The sequence below is a fragment of the Nicotiana sylvestris genome, chromosome 9, assembly GCF_000393655.2.
Source record: "Nicotiana sylvestris chromosome 9, ASM39365v2, whole genome shotgun sequence".
NCBI lineage: Eukaryota > Viridiplantae > Streptophyta > Magnoliopsida > Solanales > Solanaceae > Nicotiana > Nicotiana sylvestris.
This window is the reverse complement of record NC_091065.1, coordinates 107611029-107632074: the sequence shown is the minus strand read 5'-3', so window position 1 is coordinate 107632074 and position 21046 is coordinate 107611029. Positions and strand designations below refer to the sequence as shown.

General features: G+C 38.9%; 2 protein-coding genes across 9 annotated transcripts; one reads left to right on the top strand and one right to left on the bottom strand.

The window, feature by feature from the left end:
* Positions 1 to 1325: 1325 nt before the first annotated feature.
* LOC104227099 (acyl transferase 4) lies at positions 1326 to 4195 on the top strand. Its single transcript, XM_009779238.2, has 4 exons — positions 1326 to 1414; positions 1517 to 2054; positions 2809 to 3298; positions 3610 to 4195. The coding sequence occupies exons 2-4, from the start codon at positions 1602 to 1604 to the stop codon at positions 4101 to 4103; spliced, it is 1437 nt and encodes a 478-aa protein (XP_009777540.1). The 5' UTR covers positions 1326 to 1414; positions 1517 to 1601; the 3' UTR covers positions 4104 to 4195.
* A 519-nt stretch (positions 4196 to 4714) lies between these two features.
* Positions 4715 to 21046, bottom strand: LOC104227097 (uncharacterized). Of its 8 annotated transcripts, none has more exons than XM_070156457.1 (8): positions 20789 to 20983; positions 20540 to 20698; positions 19948 to 20005; positions 19780 to 19835; positions 9076 to 9138; positions 8919 to 8987; positions 5419 to 5524; positions 4715 to 5022 (listed from the first exon to the last, which is right to left on the bottom strand). In XM_070156457.1, exons 1-8 carry the CDS (start codon positions 20846 to 20848, stop codon positions 4982 to 4984), a joined length of 612 nt encoding a protein of 203 aa, XP_070012558.1. In that variant the 5' UTR covers positions 20849 to 20983; the 3' UTR covers positions 4715 to 4981. The 8 variants fall into 8 exon arrangements, with proteins under 8 accessions (XP_070012558.1, XP_070012559.1, XP_070012560.1 ...); XM_070156458.1 differs by having other exon boundaries at positions 4715 to 5017; XM_070156459.1 differs by having other exon boundaries at positions 20624 to 20698.

The window sequence follows — 21046 nt, the reverse complement described above, 5'->3', positions numbered from 1 at the left end:
AATATATGATGATTTTAAGGAATTATGAGTAAGCAAAAAGTTCGGAGGCAAATTAATAAGATTTGAAATCCGAAAGTAAAATAGTGAAAAAAAGAAACCGGAGCTTTTATAGGAGGAAAATAATTAATGTGTGACGTTTCACATTCGATGCCCACCGAGGATGGTCAACCAGCGGCTGACACATGTCTGTAGTCAGAATGACGCGACTGATGGGATATTTCGCTGACTCGTCAACCCGATTGTAGCGTACGGAGGAAGGAACCGGGGTCAGTTAATCACTTCTCGTCATTTCTATAAATCTTCTCTCCGGAAAGTGAGGGGACTATCCGTGTACAAGTAAGTTCGGGTATACAGTTACCACAGATTTTTCGGTAAAAAAAAAATGAGAGGACGTTGCGACCCGATATGGCTTCGGGTAATGCCGTGGGCTTCCACAGACCAGAACCCAGGGCAGATGAATGGTGTCCGAAATCGGTCTTGAGCAAGCATTGCGCTCGAGCAAAGTGAAGAACCGGGGCTAAGGGAAAAACGGTTAGACAGACCAAACAAGGGGCCAGGCCGAAATATTCGCCTATATCCGGATAATACGACCCAAATCTCGCTTGATATCAGCTGCGTAACAATGTTTACTGGAAGAAAAAGATCTTTACCTTACTTAGACTTGTACTAGGATTGAAACTCCCCTACTATATAAAGGGGGGAACTTTTATATTTTAAAACCACTATTGGCACGCATATCAAAGGAATAAAGTTAATTTTTGTTCTCTAGCTATTGTTTAAAGTGTTCTTCAGCTGCTTGTTTATTGAGTTGCAACTGAGCCTGTTCCGGGGGCTTGGTCGGAACTGATTTCCAAACGTCCATTGCAAAGCTAGACTTAATCATTCATTGCATTTGGTTTGATCGCTTTGTTTTTCTTTAATTCAATTATTTATTGTTCTTAGTTCATTCGTGTTAAATTAAATTATATATCCTTTAAACCGCGTATAAATTCAATTATTACTCATTTTAAGGGTAAACACTATTCTTTAGGTGTTGTGTATGGTAGGACCTAAATTCGAGTGAAATATGAATATTCAAGAAATTAAAATAGATGGCATATTTGGCGTGCCTGTGTAGTATAATTCATAAAGCTAAGTTACATGTATATAATATAGTACTGTCACCTAACTAGGAAAGAAACCAATACATATAAATAAATGGAGAAAAACCTTAATCTATTACTGCCTTACTCCCCAATGTGAAGCCAAAGTTTCAGTTTCACAGACTTATAAGCCAAGCAAACAGCAACAAGTTTAATCGCAACCAAGCAAGCCCGTTGTTACTTGTTGCTACCACTATAAATCTGTAAATACGCAGTTATGTTAGAATCAATCAAAACATAGAACATAGTACATGAGTTGCTATTGAATTGAGGTGAGACTACCTCCATTTTTCTGATAGGTTTTTTTTATTCGTAGGAACGTATATCCTTTCTTGCTTTGTTTTCTGAACCGTTGTTTGTTTTGGAAAAAACAGGATTTGACTCAGGATCGCCCATCTTTGTTAATCCTAGCATTTATCTGAATTTGAAGAGATCACTTAGTAACATTCCATATATACGATGATCATGGGCTTTTTGGTGACGAGAAGGGGAGGAGGAGGAAATCTAGTAACACCTTCAGGACAAACTCCAAATGGTGTGCTTCATCTCTCAGTTATAGACAGTTTAGCAGTCCTTCGATGCAATGCACGTACGCTGCACGTGTTTAAAGGAGGAGATGCTACTGTCATTCGGGATGCATTTTCAAAAGCTTTGGTTCCTTACTATCCTCTAGCCGGCCGTCTCAAAATGTCACCGCACAGTAATAACCAGCTTCTTCAAATTGATTGTTCAGCACAAGGCATTTGGTTTGAGGAGGCTTCTGCTGATTGTACTCTTTATGATGTCAACTACTTGGATGAAGCTGCAGCTTTGGAAGATAGTACCTTTGATAAACTTCTACCTCAGCTTCATTCTTCTTCTCCTCATCCTATTGGTCATGATACTTTCATGGACCCATTGGTGCTTGTGCAGGTAAACTACTACCTATATATTTAGTCTCATATATATATCTCAAATTGTTGTTGTTTAATTTTATCTATTGTACCTTGTTTTATTTGTATGATGACAATTCTCACATTTTAAAAAAGTTTACCTATAGACATCCTTTGAGTGATCTGATCGTATAAAATATTAAGTATTATGTAACTAAACAATAAGTATTCGGTGTAGTAAAAGGAGGTATACCTAAACTTATCCCAAAGAGTATATATCCAAAAGCAGGTTATGAAAATCATTTATTAGGTTTAGGTATACCTCCTCTCCATTTTTTTAGTCCCCAAAAATGTATATCCAAAAGCAGGGAAAAGTCAAATATATACAAGTTTAGGTAATATATACCCTGAACTAATCCAATCCAATTAGTTATTTATGTTTCATTAGGGGACACTCCTTAGAAAACATAGGTGTGGTGGATTCACTATGGAACTAATTACTTTCTTAGGGAAATTAAACAGAGGAATTAGTAGTAATAAAGAACTAGCTAACAACAACAACAACAAACCTCGTATAATTCTACAAGTGGGGTTCTGGGGAGGGTATGTGTACGTAGACCTTACCCCTATCTTGAAGGTAGAAAAGTTGTTTCCGATAGACCCCGGCTCAAGGAAAGATGAAAAGATGAAAAGAAAGCAGCAGTAACAAGGAGTAACTCCTCGAGAAATCTTCAACTTCAATATATATTCAAAAACTAGCTAGATAACGATATTGCAATTATCATCACATGCAGGTAACCGAATTTAAGTGTGGTGGATTCGTTATGGGACTAACTTTCTGCCACATTATATGTGATGGATTGGGAGCTGCACAATTTCTAAAAGCAGTAGGGGAATTCGCTAGGGGTGTCGAGAAACTGAGCGCTACACCAGTGTGGTGCAGGGAATATCTTCTCCCAACTCCATCAGCTCAAAAAGGATTAATTGCATCAGATCATGAGACCAAAGACAACTCTTCAATGTCGCCACCCTTCATTATTCCTGTTCCAGATCAAAGGCTGGAGCATGCCAGTTTCGATATTCCAATAGATGAGATCAATCAGCTCAAACACAAAGTAATGCAAGATCAATTAATGGACCGTCAAAATGCATTTTGTTCCTCTTTTGAAATTATAGCTGCTACTCTGTGGAAACAGCGAACCCGAGCAATTTTAGATCTAACAAACGACGAGAAGAATTCCTCCTCCTCGTCGAATTCAAGCTTTATTACTACAGATAATGCAGGTCAGGGGTGGAGCTATGGTCGGCTGTTTATATAGATCAAATATTACTTTATACATGCTCTTTCATCACAATTTATATGATATAGAGTCAAACTTTGGACATAAAATCATTATTTTTTTTGAAATAGAATTTACATATTTGAATTAAGATTCAAAATGTTTAAAAGGCATATGAAAAAATTAAAAACTCTCGAAATCCGAATTGCATGAGACAAAGGGAATATATAGGTCAAATATTACTTTTTATTCATATACAATATTAAATCCTGAATACTCTTAGCAAAATTACTGGAGTCGCCACTAATGATGCAGGTGATGACGAAGTGAAGCTGGTGTTTTTCGCTAATTGTCGGCAACTGGTGCCGCTACCGGATGGATTCTACGGGAACTGTTTCTTCCCAGTGACAGTAAAGGCATCGAACAAAATTGTGGCACAAGCATCTCTTGCTGAGGTGGTGAAGCTGATCAAAGATGCCAAGGCTAAACTACCAGCAGAATTCTCACAATGGCTTAATAACAAGACCTACAAATCTGTGAATGAGGATCAAAATGATCCATTTGCCCCGGGCCCTGGAGTAGGTTACGACACACTGTTTATTTCAGAATGGGGAAGACTGGGATTTAACGAGGTTGACTATGGATGGGGAAAACCTGTACATGTGATACCAGTACAAGGATCTGCTGTTATACCTGTGGGAATTGTTAGCAAACAACCTCTGCCCCAAAATGGCATTCGGCTTATGACCTGGTGCGTCCACGCCCAACATCTCCCTTCCTTTCTTAACATGATGAACAAAGGAAATTGATGATCCTCTAATTAATTTATGTCTCCTGCTATCAAAAGCGTATTAATTAATTTGTATGCTTGTGAGAAATAATATGTGATTATGTTAACTAATTTGTATTTGTGTGCCTTATGATTCGTTTTCCGCTTACAACTGTATCAAAATTATGACTCAATTTTTTGTCAACAAGGTATTATCAGTGCCTTGGATATATACAATCACACTATGTTTGTTGGAGAAACGTAACTCAACAGAGGGAGTTCTAGTTAATCAAATTATATTAGATCGAATGAAAGTATTTTCACAAAAAATAAACGGAGGAGTTTAAAGTCTATCCCCAAGAAAAATAGGACAGAGCAACTACGTGGCCGGTGTCCAGCTATTTAATTGGCCATTTCCTACAGCAGCACAACCTTAACAACCCAAAATTTTGGATAATTACAATGGTACATTTGTTATGTTCTAAGAAGAGTACAAAATCCTAACCTAACTCATTGGCTTCATCCCTACTCCAAAAAAGCAAAAACCTAACCGAGTATGACAACACTATTTAAAACCATACTACTAAACTCATGTTCTCTTTTCTGCATGCTTCTTACTTCTTTTTTGCATTTTAATTATTTCCATTCTTCTTGTACATTTTTTTCAAGAATCCTCCTTAATAACAAGCTTCGTACCAACATAATCATTCGATTCCCTTAAGAGAGACGAAAGATTGTCTTCTTGCATCTCTTTTACGTTATTGCTAGCTGTTAATTTCAAGCATAGGCTTGACCTGCCAGTTATACCTATTTCTGTTACAACCAGAAAAGGCGCATGATCTTGTAATTACTTCTGAATAAATTTAGAAATACTTCGTGATTCATATACAAATCTACTTTTGATTCTCCATCAACCAATCATGTCAAACTATTAAGACAGAGCCAAATCCCCAGCTGTCCTGCAAGGGATTCAATTAGAAAACTGAAGAAAAGGAAAAGAAAAGACAACATTAAGCCATAGGGCTATCAAGGAGAGAATGTTAATGAAACCAATCAACTTGATGGAACGGAAAAGCAAGAACATATCATCCATAGATGATGAGAAACTGGAAATTTGATTAAACTAACGCAAATTATAATTAACATATCAAGATGACACAATCAATCATCATCACTTTCATCACTATAGGAAACCAAACCACCTATTGTAACTGGTTCACGGTTTTCATTATCGGCAATAGGTCCTTTCACAAATCTCTGGGATTCTTCTGTCTCATATTTGGATACATTATGAATATCTGATGAAGGCTGTTTGTTATCATCATTAGACACTTTGATAGCTGTTAAAGAATCACCTGAGGTTTCTGGATCCATCTTTGCTTTCTTTGCTTGTGGCTTGACTTTGATAATCGTTCCCAATGGATTAGGTGGACGACTCTTCCTCCTAATTAATGTCGGTTCCTGCATCAACCAACAATCCAATGAAAACCAAAAGATACCGCGACCAGGGCCAGACACATATACCAAAATAGGGATTTATAAGTTTTATCCTCCATTTTCATTAAGGAAACTAGTAACACGTGACTTGCGTCTTGCCAAATATTGTTTCTTAACGATACTGATATACACCACACAGAATTCAATGCCAATTATCATCCCAAATTGGTCATGTAACAGTAGTCCCCTTTCCCTTGTAGAATGGCACAGTTAGAGAGAGTAGAATGACACAGAAGTCCATTTGTTTATCGTATTAAACAGGAACTTATGTCCAAAAGGAGAATGTGAAATATAGAAATATGCAGCAAAACCAACCATTCATCTAAAATTGATAGAAAAAGGCAACTTTAGGAATTTAGGTAAAGCCTCATTAGAAAAGCAAAAATTCCTGTTTGCAAAAGTTGACAGCTTAACGAAGCTTGCTTTAGCACTAAACAAAAACATTTAATCGAGAAAGAGCTGTAAGCACATAATATGTAAACTGAGAACTAGATGCAGGATTAGATACAAGAGAATGTGAAGGAAGAGATGAACAGAAACATGCAACAAGAGTAAAGAGAATGAGACAGGAGCCCCGAGAAGGTGAATCAAATGTAAATCAACTTTACGCTATCAATAAATGATCTGTTTAGTCCATATATCAGAAAGGTGATGTACAACAAAAGAAGAAAAAAAAGGAAAGGGAAGGAAAAACGGGTTTGATCTCCAATTCATGCCTACCAAGTGCTAACACTGACTCAGTTGGATCATGAAAAGGCTGGAACAAGAGATATTCACTGTGCTCCCTTCCTTTGGTTTCGGTGGTCAATGGCAACTCTTCGTAATACAAGAAATTCTACTAAGACACAGGTGCGGCTCTAAGGTAAGGCAAGTGAAGCCATTGTCTTAGGCCACCAAATATTAAGGCCCCAAAAATAAGCATTGTATTAATATTATGCTATATATAATTTTATGTAATTATTATTAATAATACTTTCAAATTTTAGAATTTTTTTTATTTGATTGAGGTTGATGGGTGAGTGAGTAAATAACGATAAATTCTCTCTCGTTAAATTAAATACTCATAGTGTATTTAGCTTCTTATCAATTCTAGTTTTCTTCCTCTATTTACACTCTTCTTTTATATGTTCATGACGATTTTAATTTTCAACTTCAACTCAGTTTCTCTGAATTAGCTATTTATTTTTGTCATATTTAATTGATCCATACATCACAAAGCAAGTTATCTTGTCTCTCATATTTTTAAACTAATAAATCTTCGAGGGCAAGTCGCGCAAAGTTCGAACCTCGGTATATAATGGACCCATTCATCTATTCTTTTTCACTTAAATACCATGTTTTTATCTTCGGAAAAATTTAAAACTGCGACGAGCGCTTAACCCGCACATAATGTGTTGCGCCCTTACCACTAGACCCAAGTCATATAGATTTTTTTTGTCTCACAAGTTTATGTTTTTATGAAAGAAGTTAAGGGCCTTTTAATATTTTTGGCTTTAGGCCACCAAGTTTGTTGAGTCGCCCCTGCTAAGACGAATAGAAAGAATACTATATAAACAGAGAGCATCAGAAGTCCCTCGATAATTGGATAAGTAAAATTCCATCTTGGAACTTAATAGACCTAAATTACTCTCCAAATATAAGATTGCAGCTTTTCAATTGTTTAGGGATCTTCATTGCCATTTGATATTATGGGTGAGGCCTGATAGGGTTGCATTGCATACGCTTGCTAAAACCTATTGATAGCAAAGCTGCAAAGCTTAAGTTTTAGCTTCTAAATTTAATTAATTGAATCTTGAATAGTTCGTTCACAGGCTTCTCAAGTTTTTGCTAGTAAATTAGCTGTTGCAGCATGTTATTCTTCTTTCCTCCTAGTTCCAAGCCAACAATTCTTCTTCTTTTCACTGATTAACCAGCTTAATCGCCTGCAATTGTTTTGATTTCTTCAACTTTTTTGTTAAGGTGGTTTTGTTGTGTGGTGCAGACGGCATCACTTTATCACTGGTACCAACTAGTATAGTCACAAGATTTCCATCTTTAAAAAGAAATTGCTTGCCTTTCATCCTGGGATTTTGACTTTTTTCCTAAGCCTCTTAACTTTACTATTTTATATTACGAACAAAGGTAATCAGATACTACTTTCTGCATCTGTGCCAGCAAATTAATTTTTTAGCAACATCCTTCCTGAAACCCAATGAATCATTGTTACTTCTTGATTTTGACCATTTAAGCCAAATCATGAACATAAAAACAAGAGAGAGAAAAGAATGAATAAGAAAAAGAAAATAGAATAACCATGGAGGCCAAAAAAAAAAATCAACCAAGTTATAGATGATTGTGGTACAGAAAAGGAGCTGAACAAAGGAGGGGAATTATGGAGTATTAAGAATTTGAAGCACAATTGGACGTTCTCCGTGTTTTCTCTTTAGATACGTAATTGGTACAAATCCGGAAATTTGAAGCACAATTGGACGTTCTCCACCTTTTCTCTTTAGATACGTAATTGGTACAAATCCAGACACCTCCTCTGTTGCCTAAGGGGAAAACATAGGAAAGCCCAAAGGTCTAATGGGGCTGTAAGTGCAGAGCCCAATTAAAGCGGCGACTTCAACAAAGAAAGGCTAATGAATTTTTTTTTTCTTTTAAATATACATGTAATGCATGAAAAAAAAACAAATAAAAACACAAACTAAATGATATCAACATTGGATTAACAAAAACACCACAATTAAGTGAATATAACAAGTAGTACTTTATAATTATACGAAAAAGTGAATATAGAAAGTAAAAAATCACCTCCTTCAAGTTCAAAAACCATTTAAATTTATGATTCAGATGCAAATATGCAGTAACTTTCTAATTAAGATATAGTAACTAGCTTTCTAGTGTAGTAGTAAATCTACAATTTTCTTTTTCTTTTTACCTTGCCAACTATATCTAGTGATGCTCTACAGAACCCATGGATGACGAGACATGCACTGAAGCACCCTTTAAGTGAAACGAAACGCCAGCCTGACTACCTAGCTTTGTAATTTTTCAACGTTTATCTGAAAGTTTAGTGCTATGAAGTACAGGTATTCATTTTAGAGAGACGTGTATGAAATCATTAAAAAGAGGTAACTTGCCAATATATCTTAGACTAAAGGCCAAGAACCATTTTGGTATTAGTGCATCACACATGTAATATCATTTGACCATATAAAGCCATCTCATATAAATATGCGGCCACACAGCAGAAGTAAAGGCAGACAATTTCCAACATCGGGCGAGATGCTGATAAAGCAGTGGCTAAGAAACAAAAAGCCATGAACACCAAAAATACAGTGCTTTTCTCAAGGCAGATCCAGCTATTGAGACTAACCTGGACTTTCGGAACAGGAGGCATCTCCTTGATTTCCTGTACAATGGTTGACTGTGCAGCAACAGCAGCCTAAAAAACCCAAGAGTAAGATCAGCATTCTTCATAGGCCATAAAGCAAACTTCTAGGCAATGACGTTGAACAATGACACTAAATTACTTGAAAACTTCGCAGCTGCTCAGCTTCTTCATCAGCCACTTGCTTCTCATAATCTCTCCTTGACTAAACAATCAAAGAGTTAAGCAAAAAGTATCAAATATATGATGTGTGCATAAATATGTCCATGTTATGTTCATACACAGAGGAGACAGACAGACATCAATTTGTACGCATAAGCAAATGCATTGAGCAGAGAAGAGATCAACGAGTTAGAGAGCATCAAAAGGTTATATCTTTTATCTTCTTCTAATGCAAATTAACTCAGCCCAATACCAACTTCTCGAGAACGGGTCTTTCCATTGCAAAATAAACAGTGGAGCTCACCGTCCATGTATTATCGCACAAGAGCATCAAGAGTACACTAAATAAGGTTTTCCTAAACTAATAAACAAATAAGAGATTGGAATAAATATATTCATATAAGTAAAACCAAATTTCCATATATACTACAGCACATAGAATTGAATAACTTCACAACACTACACTAAATGGCAAATGTCATAAAAAGCAACAAAATAAGAAGCTGAAGAAATCCAAACTCCTGCCATGACGATCTTGTTCAAGTCAAGCCGGGCTGGGTCATCCAGCATTTCATGCCAATCTGAAAGCTGAGGAACCTCACAAGTTGAGCCCCCTCCCCACATAGGGAGGAGGGTCATGCCGCTACGCAAAACATATCTTGAAAGCTTGATTAAAAAGGTATAGTGAAGCATTAAGAACTAAACTATGCTGGAGCCCATTCACACATATATATACTGCTCCATTAGCAGGTATAGACTAATAGAACTGAGAGATTAGACAAAGCACAAATTAACATTTTAATAAAAAATCTAGAGCAATTGTAATATTTATGATATTCCAGCTTGAATAGTTGCATTTAGGCTTCCGAGCAAGAAATACTTTCTAAAAGATTAGGATGCCACATGATTCAACCTTAATGCAGCAGAGGTGATAAGTGCATAATAATAAACTAAAATCATCACCAACTCCATGATATGCCTAAAAGCTCAACGCGCACCTAATGTACTTACTGTGAGCATCTTCTACACTAGGATACAGTAAACATGACAGGATATACGCTACTACTACAACAGAAATTACACCTTAATACCGAACTAGTTGTGTTCGTCTATATGAATCATCCATATTCACCCATCCCATTTTGGACTTGTTTCATTCGAATACTCAATAATTTGTAATTTAAGACAGCTTAGGGTCCTTATCACTAGATTTCCTGAACAACTCATGCTGACATTCAAATTTCTAAACAAACTAAAAAGACTCCGAGTAAACACTGGACTTTAGGTATGTGTACCGACAAAACCAGGCTTTAATCCTATCTATTAATATCACCTATAAGAACCTTTTACCTCTGTCATGTTTTGTTCTTCATTAAGTTCGCTTGGGTTCCAAGAGATTCTACATCTTTAAGGACAATTTCCCTCCATGTGATTTCAGGTTCACCTCGTTCCCTTTTAACATATGTAATCATGATAGCATCACAAATAAGGACCGGCGCATTTTGCAGCTCTAGAACATGGCTATGCACTTTTTCAGCAAGCTAGTTGTAATGACCCATATTTAAGTTAGGGTATGTTGGTCTTTTAACATCACTAAAAAAAAAAAAAAAAACAAAAAGAAAAGGAAAACCTAATCAGTTAATAAAAGGGGCAAAAGCCCATTGAACGAAAAGAAGAAAAAAAAGGGGATTTGGTGGAAGGGAAAGCAAGGCTAAGCTGCTGCAACAGAAGCTATAGAAAAAGGGAAAAACAAAAATGCAATGAAGAGAAGAAGAAAGAGGCTGGAACCAAACTTTGAAAAATAGGTAATATAGTATTAATATATTTTGTTTTACTAATATCAGAGTATATAAATTTAATAATTTGAGTTAATATAGTGAGATTGACTAATATAATTAGAAGCAAGAAAAGATTAAGCAATGCTTCTCTTAACTCATAGCACTTTGTGGAAGAATCATGAGTGCCCGAAGACACTTTGTAACGTTGATTTTTTTTTTTGAAACAATTCAAATTCATAATGCCTTTGTATGTAGTAGTATGAATTAAATATGGGAACAGACATAGAAACAAACTTAATTCAAAGGATAAACTTTCTTACTTCAGTTGCTTAAGATTATCATCTGGTTGTATATAATTTTGTTAGGTACGAAAGAAAGTATTGTCGATAGTGATCCTATATTCCTATATGATCTAAGATCTATACACATAGTTGGCATAATTTGGGTAAAAGAAAATTGAAGAACAAATATACGAGTAAGTTGAAATTGATAGATTATAGACTAGTTGAATTACTCAGAGCATGGATAAATATAACTCAGCGAATTGATGATAGAACATAAAACTCTGAGGATTTGGCATCTAAATTTAGCTATGAAATAGCTTAAACAGAGAAATTAAAACGAGATCGATATTGATGTGATTATATATTGATTGAAGAAATTCGTACAGATCGCTCGTGGCGACGAGTTTGGTATTTCGACACGAGTACGATGAGTAGTAATCTTACCGCAATTTGTGTTTACATAACCTGCATGGTTTATACATTATTTTGAAAATAAAATGTGTTACCAAATATTTGAAATTGCATGTGGGACAAGTCCTTTACTTGATATGGTATTGAATAGTTTACTTGAGAGGTTCAGTTATTTGAAATATTCTCACTATTACTAAACATGTTTTACTATTACTTGAGATATGATTATCGTTACCGAAATTGGATTACATGATTTGACAAGAAATTAAATGCCTTGTACTTAAAATGCTTTCATGTAAATATTTATTGTTTTTTTGATAAGGTAAATTGTATTAAACAAAAGGGAGAGAACTTCCGTATACAAAAAGTATACCAAAAAGTAGAGAATTTATTAGAACATGATTCTCTACAAAAGACGCCCAATCTTCTATACAAATAGGGGCTATATGAGTGCACCAAAAAGCGATAAAAGACTATTCTTAAGATGTGAAAAAGGAGACTCAATCCCCTCAAAAGCTCGCCTATTTCTCTCCCCCCAAACTATCCACATGAGAGCTAACGGGGCGAACTTCCACGCCTTTTGCTTTCTTCTTCTACGAAAACCGGCCCAGCTATATAGCATTTCCTTTACAATGCTTGGCATCACCCATTGAACACCAAAAAGGTTCAGGATCGCCCTCCACAAAGCCGAGGACACAGGGCAATGCAACAAAAGATGATCAACTTCTTCCCTGAGCTTTTACACATATAGCACCAACTAACAAGTGTAATTCTCCTCTTTCGAAGATTCTCAGCAGTCAAAATCACTCCCCTCGCCGCTAGCCATGCAAAAAAGCACACCTTCGTGGGCGCCTTAGGAATCTAGATCGAGGAGTATGGAAAAGAGGCCTCCTCTCTCACCATCATAATCTGGTAAAAGGACTTTACGGTGAACAGACCATCGCCACACAAACCCTATCTCCAAGAATCACAAGATGGCTGAGGCCTGTCTTGCCCATATAGCAGTGTCAATAAATCTTGGAGCTCCGCAATCTCCCAATCTTGCATGTTCCTTCTAAATGAGAGGTCTCATACTACCCCCATACATGCTCCTTACGAATCTGTTGGACCATCAATTCCTTCTGGTTTGAAACTCTGAAGACGTGGGGAAAGGAGACCCTCAGAGTATCCTCTCCACACCACCTATGATTCCAAAAGCTGATTCTCCTTCCATCTCCCTCCATCTCCCACTTATAAGAGATGTTGCCCCTGAAGGATTCCCAATTCTTCATGATGCTCCTCCACATGCCACACCCGAAAGGTGTTGTGATTGCCTTGGTCCTCCAACCCCCTCCCGTGGACTCGTACTTTTCTACTGTGACCTCCCTCCATAGAGCATGCTCTTCTACCCCGAATCTCCACAGCCATTTCCCCAACAAAGCTCTGTTGAATACCCTAAGATCTTTTACACCAAGTCCACCTCACTTCTTTGGGGAAGTGACTGTTTGCCAATTCACTAGATGATACTTTCTAGTTCCATCCGCTGCATCCCAAAGAAAATTCCTTTGAAACCGCTCCAATTTTTCTGTGATGCTCACAGGAGCTTGCAACAGGGACAAGTAATAGGTGGGCATACTCGATAAAGTGCTTTTAATGAGCACTTCCTTTCCGCCTTTTGACAAGTACCGTTTCTGCCAGCCTGCTAATCTTTTTTCAACCCTTTCGATCACTGGATTCCAAATCGTAGTATCTTTATACGAAGCGCCCAATGGGAGACCCAGGTAAGTAATGGGAAGGGAGCCCACCTTACATTTGAGAACATAAGACAAAGTATCGATGTTAGCAACCTCACCCACCGAGAAAATCTCACACTTGCCGAGGTTGATTTTGAGACCTAATACTATCTGAAACCACTGCAGGACCTGCTTCAGGTAGGTCAACTAATCCATATCGGCATCACAGAAAACTAGGGTGTCATCCGCAAAAAGCAAATGAGAGACTCTTCGGGCACTAGGCACCCCGATCAGAGCTGAGAATCCTCTCAAGAAGCCTCCGCCCGCCGCTCGATCCATCATTTTACTCAAAGCATCCATCACTAGAATGAATAGCATGGGGGATAAGGGGTCTCCTTGCCTGAGGCCCGCAAGAGCTGCTAAAGAAACCACACGGGCTACCATTAACCAAGACAGAGAATCTGACTGAGGAAATGCAGAACTTGATCCATCCCCTCCATCTTACCCCAAACCCAATTCGCATCATAATAAAATCCAGGAACTCCCAATTGACATGATCGAAAGCCTTCTCAAGGTCCAACTTGCATAGTAAGCCGGGATCTCTATTTTTCCTTCTGGAGTCTACAAGTTCATTTTCCACCAAAGCGGCATCCAGGATCTGCCTACCTTCCACAAACGCATTCTGGGAGGACGAAACAAACACATCAAGAACCTTCTTGAGTCTATTGGAAAGCAGTTTAGAAATAATCTTGTAAATGCTCCCCACAAGACTAATAGGCCTGTAATCACTGATAGAAGATGCACCTTCTTTCTTAGGCACAATAGTAATAAAAGAAGCATTGATACTTCTCTCGAAAATACCATTCACATGAAAGTATTCAATGGCTTCCATCAACTCCCCCTTGATGGTGTCCCAACAGAGCTGGAAGAAGGCCGGGGGCCTTATCACCAGCACAACTCGACACAGCCTTGTGCACCTCCTCCTCCTTGAAAGCCCTTTCTAGCCACTCACTGTCTCCCTCCCTTATGTGGTTGAACTTTATTCCCCCCAAAGTCGGCCTCCAACTAACTTCCTCTTTGTATAAGTTCTCATAAAACCCCATTATTGCCCCTTTTACCTCCTCCTCTCCCTCAATCCTCACCCCATCCGTAACTAAGGACTCTATGAAGTTTCTCCTTCAATTTGCAACCGCCACCCTGTGGGAAAATTTTGGTATTCGAATCCCTTTCCTTTAACCATAGCACCCTCGATTTTTGCCGCCAACTAGTCTCTTGAGCTATTGCTAACTCGACTATTCCCTCTTAACCTCCCCCAATCTCTCTTTCTCAGATTCATCTAACTCCCCCGCCCCTTCCCCTCTCTCTAGATCCCCCAATTCATGCATAAGCTCCCTCATTTTAACCTCTACCCTCCCAAAAACCTCCTTATTCCACCTAATAATATCTCCCTTGAGCAATTTAAGTTTCTTCGAAAGACGGAATGAAGGTGTCCCTGATACCCCGTAGCTTGTCCACCATTCTTTCACCTTGTCACCAAATCCTGGCACCTTCAACCACATGTTCTCGAATCGGAAGGGAGCACGCACCCCTTCCCTCTGCATCCATCGAGCAAGATAGGCAAATGATCCAAAGTCAGCCTAGGTAAAGGAATCTGCATCACATTCGGCACCAGCTCATCCCAGGAGGGCGATATAAGAAATCTATCAAGTCTAGACCTTGAGTTGGAATCCTCCGCCCTGGCCCAAGTAAACCTTTCCCGTGACAGAGGAAGATCAATGAGAAAGTGATTATTGATGAAGTCAGAAAACTCCTCGATGGCCCTCAAAATCATACTACACCATAATCTCTCCTCCGAGAATCTAATAGTGTTAAAGTCTCCCCCCCCCAGAACCCATGGAATATACCATCCCCCCATCATATTGGCCAGTTCCTCCCAGAAAAACACTCTTGGACCCTTCTCATACCGGTCCGTACACTCCCCCAAATCCCCACTCCACCCCACCCACTCTATCTTTGACAAGAGCTGCTAAAGAAAAAACTCCCTTCTTAATCTCCTTTACCTCCAAACTTCTATCATCCCACATTAGAAGAATGCCCCCGGCACTTCCCACTACTGGAACCCAGTCATATTTTACCCAACTACCACCCCAGACACTCCTCACAATCATATCCGACAAAACTTCCATTTTTGTCTCCTGAAAGCAAACTAGGTTAGCACCCCACTCTCTAACTCCCACTTTGATGATGGCCCTTTTGTTTAGGTCATTCATCCCCCTTGCATTCCATGAAAGAATCTTAACTTCCATAAGAAACAATATCCCCCTTCTCCCCACCCCCTCTAACCGAGCTCCCTTCTTCCCTGTCACACACCCGGTCCCTTCTCTGGTACACCACTATATCCCCTAAATTATTTTGCTTAACACCTTGACCCAACTCCCTCCCTGCACCATCATAACAAGATTGTTGTTCAATCTCCCTCAACAGTTCTAACACCCTATCTTCCTTCCCTTCAAAAGAAACACCAAGAAACTTCCCAAAGTTTAATAGTTTATCCTCCATCCAGAAAGACATATCCCCTCCTCCAATCCGTGACGAAATTGGACAGGCGTCTTCTATATGAACCCTTTCCTTGCCCCTACCGGAGGAATACAAGACCATAGCATTGCTAGCAATAGGAATTTTAGGTGCCGAAAGGATCTCGCCATTTCCTTGAGGGGTATCAATCTCTGAAATTAGCACCCCGCTGCTACATGAATGACCAAGAACACCAGTAGGGTAGCAGGAAGGAGGAGAGCATGGAGCCCTTGGCGGCATCTTAACTGGAGATACTGGTCCGGCACTAACATCAGATGGGGCATGCTCAACGATCTTCCCAAAAGAAGAAGAAGAAGCTTGAAGTGTAGCCTCAACACAACTAAGCCCAGGAGCAGGTGAGGGGGTGATGGAGCTGAGTCCATCAGAGGCGGGAGGTCGTGGAATAACAGCACCATCTATAGCCGGTGCCATCCCTGAAGCAGCGGCCATCGAAGAAGGGCGAAGGTCACTAGAGCTCGGTGCAGAAATGCCACTGTGTGTAGCACCATTGGCAGAAGAAGGAAGAACGACTGTTCCCATATGCTTAGGAGCCTTAACAGACGCAGCTTGAAATAATCTGGGCCCCTTAGGATCAATTCTAATAGAATTGGGAAAAGTTATTGGGGCCATGTAAGGAGGCCCGGGCCTATACTTGCTGAAAACTTGCCTAGCCCTAGGATAATTAGAAGATGACAGGCCCATTCTACCTTTCCGGCCCGCATCACTAACCCATTCACGTCTTTCCCTCCTGTTGAAATTTTGTCTTCTTCTCCCAAATTCAAACCTCTCGTCTCTTCTAGATCTAACATCTGATTCTGGCTTAGACCACTGATCCGGTGAGCCCTCCCCTCCCCTCAGAGACTGGTTTCCCATGCCCTCCCTTCTATTTGACCTTCCCTTTTCTTCCGCCACTATCACAGGCATAAAGATAGGGCGAAATTCAGGGTTCAACCACACCCTATAACTCAAGTAGCCATCTTCCATCACAGTGGAGACAGGGATTCTGCCTCCTTTCCTCACCACAATCCTCACTCGCAATAGATCATGTAGGCTTCAAATGACATCAAGAAAGCCCCCACAGATTTTCCCAATCTTCTTGAAGAGGTCAAGGCACCAAAGATGCACCGGGAGACCCACCATGTTGACCACCAATGTTTCGCCGGTGAAACAATGGTCAAGACACCCATCATGCTCCACCCATTTGTCTAGATGTAAAAAGTTCCCATCAAACCATATGTTTCCTCTAACAAAAATTTCTGAAGCTTGAGACTCGTCGAGAAATCGAAAGAGATATTGCGTATCCCCCAGTTGCGTTATTTTCAGCTCGTCATTGACATTCCATGCATCTGCTGCCCAATTCCTAACAGCCTCTAGAGAACCAACCCATTTGGAGAAAAATTCAATCAGACAAGATTTCAAGAAACCCTTGCGCCTGAGAGTGTGCTCCTCAGACAGCGAGAAGTGCGGTTCCTGCCCTACGTCGAGCTTTCGATGACATCTTCCCTCAAGTTCTAGGGTTGGCCAAGAGACAGCTTTGATAAAAGACACTTTTTCCAGTTTTCCAGATTCTAGAGATAAGTAGGAGTTTCTCTCTGTAGAGTCCATCATTTCTAAAAGGTTGACTGAAGAAGAAGATTTGAAATTTGATCGGAAAAAACCTCCCCCATCGCCGGAAAATAGTGAAAGTCGTCGGATTTTGGAGAAAGTTAGATGGGTAGGCTCGGAATAGCCTCGTGAAGAGGCTGTCTGAAGGCGACCAGACGAGATCTGGCCGGAAATTTCCTCACGTGCCGGCCCGTGGCATAAAGGTCGCCGGAAGTGGGCCACGCGTGTGGGCGCGTGGCAGGCTGTCCGTCAGAGATTTTTCTGGGTTTTGGTCGCGGTGGGGGTGGCTATCTGTGGGTGGTGATAAAATCCTAGGATTCATGGTACAGAGATGCCTCGGGAGTAGTGCCTGAGAGTATCTTAGGTTTTAAGGCACAGGTATTTGGGTCTATTCTATTCAACTGAACTTTCTTTTTCTTACCCTCTGGAAAATGGTAGATGAATATAGATCTCCGCAAAAATAGAGGCTAAGTAGGATAAAAATCAAAATCATAAGTCATAACCTAGCATGTCTCAATGTTGGCATCAAAAAATAGTAAGGAGTCTGAAACTAGGATAAGAGCAACGTCAAGAGGTCTATAGGTGCAAACACTGAATATTTATTGTTTACAAAGAAAAGTATAAATGGGAGAAGACTTTGAAGGATCCCATAGCTAACGGCAGGTTCGTTAGACCTGGTGCACCTTGTATTTACAGATTACTAGTTACAATTATAGCTCTTGCTAGTGGGAAGGTAACTAGCATATAGTAATAATTTTTCCCTCGAGTAGGGACCTACAGCTATATTTGACTCCTATTACAAAGGAGTCCACATAGTAATACAGATTACATGATCCTTTCTTGCAAACCTCCCAAACATAAAGATTTGCTATGACATACTCCCTCCGTTCCAGTTTATGTGAACCTATTTCCTTTTTGGTCCGTTCCAAAAAGAATGAACTCTTTCTAAATTTGGAAACGATTTAGCTTAAACTTACAATTCTACCCTTAATGAGAAGCTTTTATAACCACACAAATACTCTGGGCCCCTTTTTAACTTGTTTAGGACCACAAATTCCAAAAGTCTTCATTTTTTCTTAAACTTTGTGCCCAGTCAAACAAGTTCACATAAATTGGAACAGAGGGAGTAGTATTTACCGAGTTTATTACCGATTTGTTATATTGATTTTTGTTATAGGAAACCCATGAATAGACTGATTATATTTATAGATTTGAGAGGGCATTTTATTTTTATCATAGTTTTGATTATTATTATACAAGTATGTTTTCTGACTTGTCCCTAATTAAAAAAGTTAGTGTTATTACTCACTGAGCTAGCGACTCACTCTCCTGCTATTTTTGTTACAAAGACAGCAGTTGACGCTGGCGAGTAATTCGTAAAGTAGAGCGCACAGGTTGATAGTTCTTGGTGATCCCCGCACTCGTTTGCGTGGGCGAATTTGCTATAGTCTTGTCTTTTGAACTCTTAGAGTTGCTCCAGCGTTATCTTATTAGTGTCGTGAGTATTCATTTGTTAATATGGCCTAGTTACTAGTATTACACTTTCTTTCCGTATTTAAAGAGTTGGCTTTGGTTTTGTTATGTTGATAATATTGGTGGAAACTCATTTGTGGTTAGTTGATGAAGATTGTGACTGATTTAGGTGAATATTGATTGGTTGTTATTTATTTATGAGACAAAAAAAATTTTGGATAGTCCAAAAACAGGAGAAACTCTGTTCGTTTGTCTGTAAAATACCGATAAGGCTTACTTGGGAGCACTTGCTCCTAAGCGCCAGTCACGATCCTAAATTGGGTCGTGACACTAGTCCACCCTAGACTACAAGCATGAATGTTATACATCTCAAGCAAACTTGTCTTGTTTTATCCTCTAAGTAGTTCTTGTATCTTCTGTCATATGAAAGTATTTCTAATTTTGTATGACCCGCACATCCATTGTAACATCCATATATACTACTACAATCAACGAATTATAAATCATGAATCATTATGCATAAAATAACTGTAAGTTTAAACTCCGCGATCAGAGGGCTTGTCGCTTGGAAGAGAACAAAGGAACTTTAAGTTGATATAAGAAGCTGAATTTTGAGATAGTCATTCACTAAGCTCCCACTGCTCATATAAGCATCCAATCTCAAATTAGATGAGTCCTTAAAGCAAAAGGTAGAATGTTCCCCATCAAATGTGAAGAAATGACGGCAAAGACTAAGCATAAGTAGCTTAAATAACGTGGACATGGCATCATGGCAATGACAAAGCATGTATAGATTATCTATTAGTTGTATCTCAAACAAACATAAAGACCTTAAGCAACATCTAACCATTTCAAGCTTATCAAGGAACTCGGTCTCGTCATCATCCAAGGCTTTAGGTGGTCCTACAAGAACATTAAAGAGATACATTTCCAAGCAATTGTAAATTAATAGCACAAGCACCAAAATGAGTAACCCACAAGAAACAAAAAAGGAAAAGGGTCCTTAATTACTCACGGTGTTTAAATCGCTCATTAAATTCAGCATCTTTCCTGTCCTTGTTTTCCTTCAAAATCTGCGGTTTCAATGAAAAATATAACTCAAGCTGGAGAGTTTGATATTTGAAGCACATATATACCAGAGAGCATAAACATATGGACCACAGCTACCTTAACACAAAAGATTGAAACTGGAAAGGATAATCAATGAAAGGAAAAATAATGTCACTTAGAATAATAGAAGGTACTAATTTCCAAAATTATTGCTTTGACAACACAATTCCAGTAATGTTCTATTGAATTCCCTTGGTCGAAAAATTATATTGTCGTGTAAAATATAAAATAAAAAAGATTTGATCTTATATGAACTGTCGGATCCCCTTGACATAAGGGAAATTTTTAGTGTAGTGATAAAGTGGGTTCAAAAAGTTGCTTCAGGTCATAAGTTTGAATTCAAACTATGAGATTCTAATATCTTTTCGAATTCCTTTATAGAAATTACTGGCTGCGCCACTAATTGATACTAGGATATTTGATACAAGTGTTTGTAAGTATCCTGAAGGTACATGCACATTGTTGTCAATCTTTATAGTGTATTTTGAAGAATTTACACAAACCGCCCAGTAACTAGATGGGAAGGAGATAGAGAAACAATAAGTGACAAGCAGAAGGGAGTTTATTGAGTTTTGTCGGGCCTCATAAAGTGGGCGATCTCTCTGAGCAGTTCCGTCCTCGACCCGAGCACCCCGAGTTCTCTTGGCTTCTTCCAACTACGAAAAAACGCACGTTTGAAGGAAACAACTAATGGCGGAAGAAACCCGTGTGAAGAGAGGAAATGGGAGCAAGGGTTTACGGTTTACCTGTTCTTCGGAGACAAAACTCATCAACCTTATAGCAGGTGGTAAATCTTCGTCCGCCATTATCAAGTTCAGTTGTCGCACTACAAAGTTACACCGCCAAGTTGGGTGAAGTATTAGCAATATCTGAGCTGCTTCCCCTTTACAGGTAACTGTGTTTTCCCCCTTTCTTTTCCAATTTCAATCTCCCAATATTCTCAATCAATCACTAAATTGATACTTGATGTACAAAAGGAATCAATAATTGTGTCATCGAAAAGT

Excerpts from the sequence above, each read along its gene's own strand:
- LOC104227099 (XM_009779238.2), top strand. The coding sequence starts at position 1,602 with ATGATCATGGGCTTTTTGGTGACGAGAAGGGGAGGAGGAGGAAATCTA. Across the intron at positions 2,055-2,808 it reads ACCCATTGGTGCTTGTGCAG|GTAACCGAATTTAAGTGTGG; the intron begins GTAAACTACTAC and ends CATCACATGCAG. Across the intron at positions 3,299-3,609 it reads TATTACTACAGATAATGCAG|GTGATGACGAAGTGAAGCTG; the intron begins GTCAGGGGTGGA and ends CTAATGATGCAG.
- LOC104227097 (XM_070156456.1), bottom strand. The coding sequence starts at position 20,848 with ATGGCGGACGAAGATTTACCACCTGCTATAAGGTTGATGAGTTTTGTC. Across the intron at positions 20,006-20,539 it reads CTAGTTACTGGGCGGTTTGT|ATTTTGAAGGAAAACAAGGA; the intron begins GTAAATTCTTCA and ends TTGAAACCGCAG. Across the intron at positions 5,525-8,918 it reads CTCCTGTTCCGAAAGTCCAG|GAACCGACATTAATTAGGAG; the intron begins GTTAGTCTCAAT and ends TGGTTGATGCAG.